The sequence below is a fragment of the Loxodonta africana genome, chromosome X (genome assembly GCF_030014295.1).
Source record: "Loxodonta africana isolate mLoxAfr1 chromosome X, mLoxAfr1.hap2, whole genome shotgun sequence".
NCBI classification, from domain to species: Eukaryota; Metazoa; Chordata; class Mammalia; order Proboscidea; family Elephantidae; genus Loxodonta; species Loxodonta africana.
This window is the reverse complement of record NC_087369.1, coordinates 65,227,572-65,241,700: the sequence shown is the minus strand read 5'-3', so window position 1 is coordinate 65,241,700 and position 14,129 is coordinate 65,227,572. Positions and strand designations below refer to the sequence as shown.

The window sequence follows — 14,129 nt, the reverse complement described above, 5'->3', positions numbered from 1 at the left end:
AATGGTCTGACTGAGACTAGAAGGACCCCAGAGGTCATGGTCCCCAGACCTTCTGTTAGCCCAAGACAGGAACCATTCCCAAAGCCAACTCTTCAGACAGGGATTGGACTGGACTATGGGATAGAAAACGACAGTGGTGAGAGTGAGCTTCTTGGATCAAGGAGACACATGACACTGTGTGGGCAGCTCCTGTCTGGAAGCGAAATGAGAAGGCAGAGGGGAACAGAAACTGGCTGAATGGACACACGAAATACAAGATGGAGAGAAGGAGTGTGCAGTCTCATTGGGGGAGAGCTACTAGGAGTACATAGCAAGGTGTATATAAATTTTTATATGAGAGACTGACTTGATTTGTAAACTTTCACTTAAAGCACAATAAAAAACAAAATAATAAAATAATGAGGGGAAAAAATGTGCAAAGACCTGGGAATAGAAAAGCAAACGGGAAGAAGATGCTCGGCATTCTCAAGCTGAAAGAACTGAAGAAAAAATTCAAGCTTCGAGTTGCAACTATGAAGAATTCCACAGGGAAAATATTAAACAACACAGGAAGCATCAAAAGAAGATGGAAGGAATACACAAAGTCACTATACCAAAAAGAATTAGTCAACATTCAGCCGTGTCAGGAGGTAGCATTTGATTAAGCACTGATGGTACTGAAGGAAGAGGTCCAGGCACTGGGAAAAAACAGGGCTTCAGGAATTGATGGAATACTGATTGAGATGTTTCAACAAATGGATGCAGTGTTGGAAGTGCTCACTCGTGTATGCCAAGAAATTTGAAAGACAGCTAGCTAGCCAGCCAACTGGAAGAGATCCATATTTGTACCCATTCCAAAGAAAGGTGATTCAACAGAATGTAGAAATTATTGAACAATAGTATTAATATCACACAAATAAAATTTTGCTGAAGATCATTCAAAAGTGGTTGCAGTAGTACATCAACAGGGAACTGCCAGAAATTCAGGATGGATTCAGAATAAGTGATATCATTGCTCATGTCAGATGGATCCTGGCTGAAAGCAGAGAATACCAGAAAGATGTTTACTTCTGTTTTATTGACTATGCAATGGCATTTAACTGTATGGATCATAACAAATTGTGGATAACATTGTGAAGAATGGGAATTCCAGAACACTTAATTGTGCTCATGAGGAACTTGTACTTAGACCAAGTGGCAGTCCTTTAAGTAGAACAAGGGGATACTGAGTGGTTTAAAGTCAGGAAAGGTGTGTGTCAGGGTTGTATCCTTTCACCATACTTATTCAATCTATATGCTAAGCAAATAATTGGAGAAGCTGGACTATAGCATTTTTATTTCACACTGTGCTTTTTGCATTGTGTATCTTCTATTTTAAATAATGTTTACAAAATTCATTTTTATCAACTACATTAACAACAGTTACTTAGGCTTAACTCTTAAGTAAGATTTATTGGAAATTTCTTACTGATGTTTATTGTATGCCACACCTTTTTAACTACTTTATTCTACCAAATTTTTATGGAAGTTCTTTGAATAATATTTTAAGAATGGATGTGTGGTGGTATACTTTCTTTGTACTTACTGTGTAGAAATGTGCATATTTTTCCCTTAGAAACTTGGTCAATTGCTTGTCTGGGTTCAGAATTTAGGGTCACAGTCCTCCCTCAGAATTCTGTGAACATTGCTCCTTTAACTTCTAGAATTTAGTGTACCAGACTGCAGGTTCAATGCCTATTTGAATTTCTTTCAGTGATTGGTATGCTGAGTTTTTTTCTGGATACCTGGAGCACTTTTGTTTTGGCAATTCAGAAATTTAATCAGGGTTATTGTCTGGGTGTCTAACTTTCAATTATTTCTGCCTTGACTTTGTAGATCCTTTAGATGTGGAAACTCAGGACTGTCTTAGAGAAAATTTCTTACCTGTTTTGAGTATTACTTTTTCACAATTCATTTTGAGATACTCTTTTTCAAGGTATTGATTTATTATGCAAGTGGATTTATAATATAGGTATGAAATGTAACAACTGCTGTATTGCTGTGTGAGATCAGTGGCTATATAGGTCTTAAAAAAAGAACTGACAGGCAGTAATAAATCAAAAATTCACTCTTTTGAGTCATTTTAGGAATGTGCATGAGAATTTCTATGACTTTAATTTGGAACTTGATTCTCCATTTCAGGATCGGAAGTTAACCAAAGCTGAGCAGCAAAGGTTCAAAGAAGAAGCAGAGATGTTAAAGGGTTTACAGCATCCCAATATAGTTCGATTTTATGATTCCTGGGAGTCTGTATTAAAAGGAAAGAAATGTATTGTACTAGTGACTGAACTAATGACATCAGGAACCTTAAAGACGTAAGTAGACTCTGATAGTGCCAGTGGAGTTTGATTCTGAAATAATTTCAGGAGTCATAAGAGTTGTTTGTAAAATAACATTATTTGATTAAAGAATTTGTAGAATCTGAATCTAGTGACTAAAAAGTGACTATGCAGGTAAAAAAAAAGAATGTTAGTAATGTTTGTTATATAGTGTTGGAAAATTAATATTTGTGGGATGTCATGAAATTTTAGAATTGGAAATGATGTGGAGATAATGTAGTGCCATTTTGGAAAAGATAAGGAAAGGTTGGGGAGTTGTCCTAGTTCACGTATTTATGTAATTATAGTTGTTTTTTTTTTTAGCTAATATTTTTCATTTGGTGGTTTCATCACTTATTTGTAAATATTAATTATGAGACATGCATTTTATGTTTTCTAGCATCTTTGCACTAAAATTTTACATAGCTAAAACCAGAGATGATTGTATATAAGCAATTGTTATGGAATAGAGAAGGCTTTTCTTTTTAGAACTGTGCTGCCATTCAGTAAAAGGCCACTCCGATTAGAACATAGGTGTTCCTGACTTACGATGGAGTTCTGTTCCTGTGACTCTATCGTGAGTCAGTTCTGACGTAAGTCAAATACCTCATTTTTTTCTTTTTAGTTTTTCATTCTTGCCTTTTATTATCAATATCTTTATAAATCTGATCTTTATTTGTCTTTGTGGGTTGGAAACATTACATATAAACTTAGATGTATTTGAATGCATACATAAAAAAAATACACAAATCATTAAAATTTACTCTGACAATGAAGAAGAGTTGGAAGATGTTGACGTTTTGTCACTTGCAGTAATAACTTCACTTGTGGAAAGTTCTGGATCATCTGGATTATCCCTGGAAATGGTGTTTCTAGTCAGAAAATTAGTGAGAATTGTCTGTATGGTCCTTTTCTTTTTCTGTTGATATTTCATGGTAACATCTCATTTCTTCCTGAATCTGCCTATTGATTTTAGCAAAGCGATCAGTGTTTGTGTCCATGTTTTTCAAGCAACTATAAAAATTTATGACAACTTCTCTTCTTCTTCTTCTTCCTCATTATTTCTTTCTTTCTCAGCATTCCTTTTCTTTTCAAAATGCATTAAGTCCTGATCTGTCAGTCCCCCTTCTTCATAATCTGTGAGCTGTTTCACCTCGGCGATATTAAGTTCTAAATTCTGTGTTTTTGCCATATGGACGATTTTTTCACTGATCTCTTCTATCATATTAATCTCATCAAATGCTTGGAGCATGTTCACATATCCACTGCACGCATTTGCCCGTAACTTCCCCTCAGGAAGCTGCAATGTTCCAGATATACCGATGGTCGTAAGTGCGGTTCATCGTAACTTGAATACGTCGTAAGCCAAGGACTACTTTTAATTCCTGTTTGGAATTAAAAATGTTAAACTTGGTAGGATGTCTTGTCTAAGAATGAGGACTTAAATTAAAAAAAAACTTTTTGCCATAAGAGAAAATAGGAAATAACTCAGTAATTGCAATTGTAGTGTATGAAATATCAGCTAACTTTTGTGATTTACCCTAATAGTGCTTGTACAGTAAGGTAGGTATAAGTTCATTTATCTGTGCTTTTTGTTTCTTTGTGTAGGTACTTAAAACGATTCAAAGTCATGAAACCAAAGGTCTTAAGGAGCTGGTGCAGGCAAATTTTAAAGGGGTTGCAGTTCTTGCACACTAGGACTCCTCCTATTATTCACCGGGATCTAAAGTGTGACAATATTTTCATCACGGGACCCACTGGATCTGTGAAGATTGGTGATCTAGGACTAGCCACCTTAATGCGTACATCATTTGCTAAGAGCGTTATTGGTGATTAATATTTTATAATTTATTGTTTGGGTGAAGAGATATTTGTCAATTCTAAGGTCTAGAAGAGGGATTAGGTCTCAAATCTATAGGTCTAGAAGAGGGATTAGGTCTCAAACCTGTTTTTGTAAATAAAGTTTTATTGGAAGACAGCCACACCCATTATCTTACATATTGTCTATGGCTGCTTTACCAAAAGGTTGGCAGTTCAAATCCACCAGGTGCTCCTTGGAAACTCTGGGGCAGTTCCACTCTGTCCTATAGGATTGCTATGAGTTGGAATTGACTCAACGACAATGGTTTTTTTCAGGATGGCTGCTTTTGCCCTACAATGGCAGAGTTGAGTAGTTGTTTCAGAGACCAAAGCAACGCTTAAAATATTTACTCCCTGGTCCTTAACAGAGAATATTTGCTGGCCCCTGGCCTAGAATAAGGAGCCCTTTTGGCACAGCGGTTAAAGCACTCTGCTGCTAACCAAAAGGTCTATGGTTTGAACCCACCACTTGGTCCACTGGAGAAAGATGTGTCAGTCTGCTTCCATAAAGATTTACAGCCTTGGAAACCCAATGGGGGCAATTCTACTCCGTCCTGTAGGGTCACTATGAGTTGGAATTGACTTGATGACAGTGGGTTTGGTTTGGCCTAGAATGTGAATTTGCTTTGAAATATCTATTTTATATTGACTTATTTCAGAGATACCTAGTGTATTTTTTTTTGTGGGATAATATATTTAAGATTATCGAAAGTTTCTGAGGACTTAAGAAGATGGTTTAGTAATTTAACTTGAAAAAATCTGAATAGCTAAAAAGAAATATTTTAGTAATCTCGAGCATTTCAATTTGTAATGTAACAGTAAGGAAAGTTAGGAAATACTGTAAGTGCTTTATATAGATATAACAAGTGTTAAATTTTATATTTATAAATTTGCTTTTAGTAGCAGAAATTAACTCATGTAACCCTTATGGTAAAGGGAATGTGCTCTTGGTGGATCCATTTTTCTCTTTAATAAAAATGTGATTGTGGTGTTATTTTGTAGGAACTCCTGAGTTTATGGCCCCAGAGATGTATGAAGAACACTATGATGAATCTGTAGATGTCTATGCTTTTGGAATGTGTATGCTGGAAATGGCTACTTCAGAGTACCCGTATTCTGAGTGCCAGAATGCAGCTCAAATATACCGTAAAGTAACTAGCGTAGGTATAACTTTATTTTTTTTAATTAACATAAATTTCTGTACATGCTGTTAAAGGTAAAGTCAGCTTACTCAAGCTAATTTTGGTTTACTTCTGTATAGCAGTATTAAATTTAATATAATGGTTAAGAAACATGCTTTAATTGTAATGACACAAGACTTGTATAACCTATACTCTGTTGAGGTTATGTAAAATGTTCTATATTTCGGAAAATATACAGGTATATCATCCATATACACTTGTAAAGAAGTTTTAGATATTTATTAGGTGGATCTTATTTTTTCAGAGCTAAATATTACAGATTGGGCTAATTGGTTTTGAAGGTTACTTCCAGTTTTGAAAGCCTGATCCTGAAGGGATATTCAAAATGTAGTTCATCAGGGAGGTAGGGCCAAGATGGCAGAATAGTCAGACACTTCATGTCATCCGTTTTACAACAAAGACCCAAAAAAACAAGTGAATCAGATATATAAGACAATCTAGGAACCCTAAGCATCAAAGACAAAGATGAAGACTCGGACTGAGTGACAGGTGGAAGGAGAGACGATTCAAAAACAGCAGAAAAGAGGAATTATGAACCACTGGATCATCGGTGTCCTGCTAGCTGGACCTGCACAGTGAGGACATATTGAGATAAGCAGCAGCACTCCATCTCGTGCAGCTAAGCAGGAGCAACTCACCAGACCTGCGAAAGTTAAGTGAATGCTGCCAACCCACCACACGTACCACAGTACCTGTCCACTGCACCAGGACTACATGGGCCGAGGATCACTCCCTTCCCCCTCCCATCACCCTCGCTGCTCCAACGCCAGTCCTGTGGCATTCAACACCACCATGCCCCCTAAGCTGGGAACTCACAGCCCTGATCCAGAGGTGCCTACCCCTTCACCCAGCCACTGGCACAGGGGTTCCATGTGATTGCAGTGCCTTCCACCCCCTCTAATCACTAGCACCAGTGCCTTGCTGGTCGAGTTGGCACAGCCTGTACGTTGTTGGCATAAGGCCGGCAGAGTTCCCAGTTGAAGCCTATTTTCACCTGCAGCAGCAAGTGGTAGCTGCAGATCTGTGCCATTTGACACTGCCCCACCCCCTAAAAAGGGGCCTTAACTACCTACACCAGGAGCCTGAGGGTCTGTCGGCAGTACCAATTCACTCCATCCGGCCGTCCATATCGGGGCCTGAGATCAAGTGGTGCCCCCCAATTCCTCCAGCCAATGACAGCAGGCACCCAAGGAGGGGCTACACTACCCCTCCCCCCCACTATGCATTCTAGTGGACGGGGCACACCCTCTATCCGGGCACCCAGGGGCAGCTGATGGCCCACTGCCACCAGAGATCTGTGCCTGCTCTGAACACACCCACACAGCCCTGCCTGCCCAGGACTGTAGGTGAGAGTCCCCACACCACACTCAGTGACCAGTGACCTGGGCACCTTCACCCTGATCAGCTGGCAAGTGGTGGAGTGTACACACAACACCCAACCCAATGACCAGGGAGAACACCCCATGCACCCACTGCCAGATAACCAGCAGGACAGATACCTCACCTCACAAAAACGCCACCTACATCCTCAGCAGCAGCACAAGAACAGTGGATAGAATCCTGGGCTCACACACCTAGTAGCTGCTCTGCTTACCAGGAGATAGGAGGTGAGAGCTTCAGCATGGCTAGATTAATGACCAGTGTAGCACACACACCCAGCCTACTTGGATATATCAAGACAAAACAAAAATTTAGGACATAGCAGCTGAGCTCTTAACCACTGCACTACCAGGGCTCCAAACAAATATATGATAAATAAATAAATATAATAACTTCTCGATGCCTCAGTTACAACAGTCAATATCAAAATCACCTAAAGAAGCAGGACAGTATGGCTCCAGCAAACAACCAAAATAAAGAGCCAGAAAACCTTCTGGAGGAAGATAAAGCAATGGAACTACCTGATAAAGAATTCAAAAGGCTCATGTACAGAGCTCTCCAAGTAATCAAGAAGGAGATTGGGAAAACACAGACAAAACCAAGGAACACACAGACAAATCAATAGAATTCAGGAAGACAATACAAGAATAAAACAACAGAATAAATAGGCTACTAGAAACCATACAAAAACATCAACTGGAAATCCAAGTGATTAACAGTAAAATTTCAGAATTAGATAACTCAATAGAAGGTCATAGGAGCAGAAGTGAGACAATGTAAGTCCAAATTAGTGAGATTGAAGATAAATCCCTTGACACCAATTTGAGGAAAAGTCAGAAAAAAAAAAAGAAAAAAGCCTGAGAATTATGTGGGGATACTATCAAGAGGGAAGACCTACAAGTGATAGGAGTTCCATAATGGGAGGTGGGGGAGGAATAACAGAAAACACAGAGAGAATTGTTGAAGATTTGCTGGCAGAAAACTTCCTTAATAACACAGAAAGAATTGTTGATGATTTGTGGCAGAAAACTTCCTTAATATCATGAAGGACAAGAAGATACCTATCCAAGAGCTCAACAAACCCCATGAAGAGCAGGTCCCAAAAGAAAGTCACCAGGACATAGCATAATCAAACTTGCCAAAACCAAAGACAAAGAATCCTGAAAGCATTTAGGGATAGATGAAAAGTCACCTATACAGGGAAACCAATAAGACTAAGCTCTGATTAGTCAGCAGAAACCATGCAGGCAAGAAGGCAATGGGATGATATATATAAAGCCTTGATAGAAAAAATTGCCAGCCAAGAGTTATATGTCTAGCAAAATTGTATCTCAAATACAATGACAATATTAGGTCATTTCCATATAAACACAAATTAAGGGAATATGTAAAACCAAGCCAAAATTGTAATATTAAAGGGAATTCTCTGGTTAGAGAACCAGAAACATCAGACAACAATCCAAGACTAGGACATCGGAAAGATGAACCAGATACCAACGCAGATACAGAATTCTCAAAAATAAAAGAAAGCAAAAAGACTGACAACAGGGACCCAGAGATGTGAATATGTAAATGATAACACTGTAAAGACAAAAAAGAGGGAATAAATGGTGTAGTCATAGAACTTCTATATGGAGAGGAAGTCAATGCGCTATCAAGAAATAAAAGACTAGTTTAAACTTAGAAAAATAAAGATAGATTTCAAGGTAACCACAAAGGAAGCTAAGAAGCCTACCCACCAAAATAAAAAAGAAAAACATAAAGACTCAGCAAAGACAAAATCAACAGTAATGAAAGAAATGAAAAGAAAATTGGTAAACGAAAAGAACTCAGCACAGAAAATTAAGCCGAACAAAGAAACTGTCAAAACCACACACACACACACACACACACAAAACACAACAAAATGAAAGCATAAACTCATGCCTATCAATAATTACACTGAATGTAAATGACCTAAATGCACCAGTAAAGAGACAGAGTGCCAGAATGGATAAAAAAAAATTCGATCCATGTATGTACTATCTACAAGAGACACACCTTAGCACAAAGACATAAACTAAAAGGATGGAAAAAAATATATCAAACAAAAAATAATGAAAAAACAGGAGTGGCAATATTAATCTCTGATAAAATAGACTTTGAAGTACAATCCACCATAAAGGATAAGAGAGGACATTATATGATGATTAAAGGGTTAATACACCTGGAAGACATAACCATAATATTTATGTACCTAATGACAGGGCTCCAAAATACATAAACTGTAACAGCATTGAAAAGAGAAATAGTTCTACAGCAATAGTAGGAGACTTCAGTACACCCCATTTGGAGAAGAACAGAACATCAAGAAAGAAACTCAATAAAGATACCAGAAAAGAAAAACAAAAAAACCGAAGTCTTTGCTGTCAAGTTGATTCTGACTCGTAGCGACCCTATAGGACAGGGTTCCAAAAATCTTCTGATAGATTCAAACTCCTGACCTTTTGGTTAGCACCTGAGTTCTTAACCACTGCACCACCTGGTGTGCAGGGATGGTTTAACATTAGAAATCAATTCACCTAATCCACCACAATCCACAATAAAAGAATCATATGATCATCTCAGTTGACACAGAAGAGGCATTTGACAAAAGCCAACACCCATTCCTGATTAAAAACTCTCAGCAAAGTAGGCATAGAAGAGAAATTCCTCAACATTATAAAGGGCATTTGTACAAAGGCAACAGCCAATATCATCCTAAATGGAGAGATTCTGAAAGCATTCCCCTTGAGATTGGGAACCAGACAAAGATGCCCGTTAGCACCACTCTTACTCAACGTCATGTTGGAAGTCCTAACTAGAACAATAAGGCAAGAAAAAGAAATAAAGGGCATTCCAATTGGTAAGAAAGAGGTTAAACTACCCGTATTTGCAGATGATATGATCTTATACACAGAAAACCCCAAAGAATCCACAACAAATCTGCTGGAACTCAGAAGGATTCTGCAAAGTAGCAGGATACAAACCAGTTGGATTCCTCTACACCAACAAAGAGAACTTTGGGAAGAAAATTGCCAAATCAATACCATTTACAATAGCCCCCAAGAAGATCAAGTACTTAGGAATAAAACTAACCAGGGATGTAGAAGACCTATACAAAGAAAACTATAAAACTACTGCATGAAACCAAAGAAGACCAACATAAATGGAAAAAACATACCATACTCGTGGATAGGAGTACTCAACGTTATGAAAATGTCAATACTACCCAAAATGTTCTACGGATACAATGCAATCCTACAGATACAATGCAATCCTGATCCAGGTTCCAACAGCATTATTTAATGAGATGGAGAAACACATCACCAACTTTATATGGAAAGGGAAGAGGCCCTGGATAAGTAAAGCATTATTGAAGAGGAACAATGTGGAAGGCTTCATACTACCTGTTTTTAGAACCTATTTATACAGCCATGGTAGTCAAAACAGCCTGGCACTGGTACAACAGACACATAGACCAGTGGAACAAATTGAGAACCCAGACATAAATTCATCCATCTATGAGCAGCTGGTACTTGACAAAGGGCCAAAGTCCGTTAAATGGGAAAAAGACAGTCTCCTTAACAAATGGTGCAGGTATAACTGTATGTCCGCCTGTAAAAAATATAATTAGGCTGCTAACCAAAGGGTCGAATCCGCCAGGTGCTCCTTGGAAACTCTGTGGGGAAGTTCTACTCTGTCCTATAGGGTCGCTATGAGTCGGAATCGACTCAGCGGCACTGGGTTTTTTTTTTATATATATAACTTATTATATGTAATATATAATTTATTCAGTTATAAATAATATTATATTAAAAGATAAGGTAATAAATACTGAAAACTCATCCCTCCCAATTATTTTAGTACATTTTACTAGTATCTATTTTATGCTCTTGAGGTTATTTACATCTATTGTATTTGTATAGTGGATGTACTGTACAATGAGTGCCACTGTGCATCTCTTCCCAACTATACATTTAGTGAAATCACACTGGCTACTTGAAATCAGTCATGGTGGGAGCATTTCCACGATGGAAATCAGCAAGCACTCGAAATCAAGAGCTTTTTCTTTTTTCAGAAAGTCATTTGTTAAATATTTACACACTTAACACTACTCCTAATTTGCTTTTATAACAGCCCTCCTTCTCTTTATATTTCATGAAATTATTTGTTGGAGAAACGAGGTCATTTTGTCCTATGGAGTGTCTCACATTCTGGATTTTAGTCTTATTTCTTGCTGTTTCCCTGAATAAACCTTTGGAGTCATACTGGGGGTCAAAACCTTCCAATATCAATCAGTAGCTGTGTGAACTTGGGCAAGTCACAACCTCTGATTCTCAGTCTCATTATTTGTAAACTAGAGATAATGTCCGTCCTGTAGGGATATGAAGGTTAAAATATATGGCATACAGCATGTTTTAAAAAATGGTAGCTTTTAGTATTATTTACCTGAATATTTTTTTATAATGCCTGTTTAATAATTGCCCTGCAAAATTCCTGAAAATTTAATAGCTGGCTCTGGCGAGATGGTATGAGCCAGCTCCAGGGTGCCTTTGCAAGAGACTTACCAACCACGTATAATGTATGGACCTTATTTGCATCTCGATTTGAATAAACTAACTGAAAAGACATCGAGACAATTTGCAAAATTTGAATGTGCACTGAATTTTAGATGATATTAAGGAATTGGAAACCCTGGTGGCGTAGTAGTTAAGTGCTACGGCTAGTCGGCAGTTCATATCCACCAGGTACTCCTTGGAAACTCTATGGGGCAGTTCTACTCTGTCGTATAGGGTCACAATGAGTCGCAATCGACTCGATGGCACTGGGTTTTTGGGTTATTAAGGAATTACTGGTAATCATTTTGGGTGAAGTAATTACATGACTTTTAAAAAAAAAAAAAGACCCTTATCTGTTAGGGTTGCAAACTGGTGAATTTGTGGTTGAAATGATATGATGCATAGAATTGGCTTTAAAATATTTCAGGTTACAAAAAGCTTTGGGAGGAGACAGCTGAAACAAGGTTGACAAAATGTTGATTGTTGTTGAATCTGGTGATGTTAATGGGGGTTCATTATACACTTTTCTCAATACATTTGAGTTTATTTGAAATTTTCCATAACAAAGAGCTGATAAAACAGATAAGGCTAAAAAGTTTGAGTCCATACTTCGGAGGGTCACAAATAGAAAAGGAGTTTGTACTTGATTTTGTATGTTACAGCTCCTCAGTAACTTTTACCTAGAAGTAGAGAAAGGCAATAATTACCTAGCATTGGGGAATGGTTAGAGATCAGTGGAAAGGCTAAAGAGGGTTTTTTCTGCAATAAATAAAATATTATAATTCCGTTTTTTGAATGATGACCTTGTTATTAAATCACACAAATGCCATATTACAATTCTGGTTTCCATCCAAAATCTTCTTGAATTTGGGGTCCAAATTAACTCATCTCACCAGATTTATCTAGTGTATAAAACTAGGCTTTCTGATCCTGGGTCCTGTGAGGTAGTATGACAGATCCAGAACTAGAGCTCAGATTGCGACATTCTATGATAGTTATTCTTACTATTATACCTTTCTGTTGCGGCCTTTATTTGGAATTTTCTATTAAATGAATGCAATGATTTTTTTTTTAAATTGTACTTTATATGAAGGTTTACAGAACTAATTTCTCATTAAACTGTATACATACAGTTTTATGACATTTGTTAACAATCCCATGACATGTCAACACTCTCCCTTCTTGACCTTGGGTTCCCGATTACCAGCTTTCTGTCCCCTCTGCCTTCTAGTCCTTGCCCCTGAGCTGCTGTGCCCCTTTAGTCTCATTTTGTTTTATGGGCCTGTCTAATCTTTGGCTGAGGGGTAAACCTTGGGAGTGACTTCATTACTGAGCTAGAAGATTGTCCTGGGGCCATACTCTCGGGGTTTCTCCAGTCTCTGTCAGGCCGGTAAGTCTGGCATTTTTTGTGAGTTAAAGTCTTGTTCTACATTTTTCTTCAGCTCTGCCCGGGACTCTCTATTGTGATCCCTGTGGGAGCAGTCAGTGGTGGTAGCTGGGTACCATATAGCTGTACTGGACTCAGTCTGGTGGAGGCCATGGTAGTTGTGGTCCATCAGTCCTTGGGACTAATCTTTCCCTTGCATGTTTAGTTTTTTTTAATTCTTCCTTGTTTCCTAAGGGGTGAGACCAGTGGAGTATTCTTCGGTGGCCACTCACAGGCTTTTAAGATCCAAGATGCTACTCACCAAAGTAGAATGTAGAACATTTTCTTTATAAATGATGTTATGCCAATTGAGCTAGATGATCCCCAAGATCATGGCCCCCACAGCCCTCAACCCAGCAATTCGGTCCCTCAGGGAGTTTGGATGTGTCTATGGAGCTTCCATGACCTTGGCTTCTACAAGTTGTGCTGGCTTCCCCAGAATTATGTACTATCTTACCCTTCACCAAAGTTACCACTTATCAATTGTCTATTTAGTGTTTTCCCATCCCCACTCCTCCCCTCCCTTGTAACCATCAAAGATTCTTTTTGTGTGTAAACCTTTTCATGAGTTTTTACAGTAGTGGTCTCATACAATATTTGTCCTTTTGTGATTGACTTATTTCACTCAGCGTAATGCCCTCTAGATTCATCCATGTTACGAGATGCTTCGCAGATTCATCATTATTCTTTATCATTGTGTTAGACTCCATTGTGTGTATATACACCATAGTTTATCCATTCATCTGTTGATGGACATCTAGGTTGTATTTCCATCTTTCTACTATTGTGAACAATACTGACTGCAGTGATCTTCCTTGGATTCTTTTAAATCTAAAGCTGATGGAAAAAAAGGATAATAGAATGTAAAATAAGTAGATTCTAGCAGCTAATACAGTTATCACGGGACTTTTGAAAATTGTCTGGACTTCATTTATATGTTACTGAATTCCTAGAACCTGAAAATTAACTTGAAGTTCAATATTTTAGTATTGCTTAAGGATGAAAATAATATAGATTACTTGAAAGTATATACAGAAACAAACACATACATATATGTTGATTTGGAATGTGTGAGATAAACCCCTTATTTGGAGTTTTCGAAAATATGTAAATATATTTAAAAATTTTTATTGTGCTTTAAGTGAAAGTTTACAAATCCAGTCTCTCGTACAAAAATTTATATACACCTTGCCATATAGTCCTGATTGCGCTCCCCTTAATGAGACAGCCTGCTGCTTCCCTCCACTTTCTCTTTTCATGTCCATTCCGCCAGCTTCTGACACCCTCTGCCCTCTCATCTCCCCTTCAGCTAGGAGATGCCAACATAGTCTCAAGTGTATACTTG

At 38.0% G+C, this 14,129-nt stretch overlaps 1 protein-coding gene across 1 annotated transcript in view; it reads left to right on the top strand.

The window, feature by feature from the left end:
* LOC100677022 (serine/threonine-protein kinase WNK3) overlaps positions 1-4,686 on the top strand; it is a 60,960-nt gene extending 56,274 nt beyond the window's left edge. The window contains exons 2-3 of the mRNA XM_023539363.2: positions 2,161-2,333; positions 3,945-4,686. Of these exons, the coding sequence (XP_023395131.2) occupies positions 2,161-2,333; positions 3,945-4,173 (402 nt within the window). The 3' untranslated portion in view covers positions 4,174-4,686. The remainder of the gene's footprint in view (positions 1-2,160; positions 2,334-3,944) is intronic.
* The last annotated feature ends 9,443 nt before the right edge of the window (positions 4,687-14,129 follow it).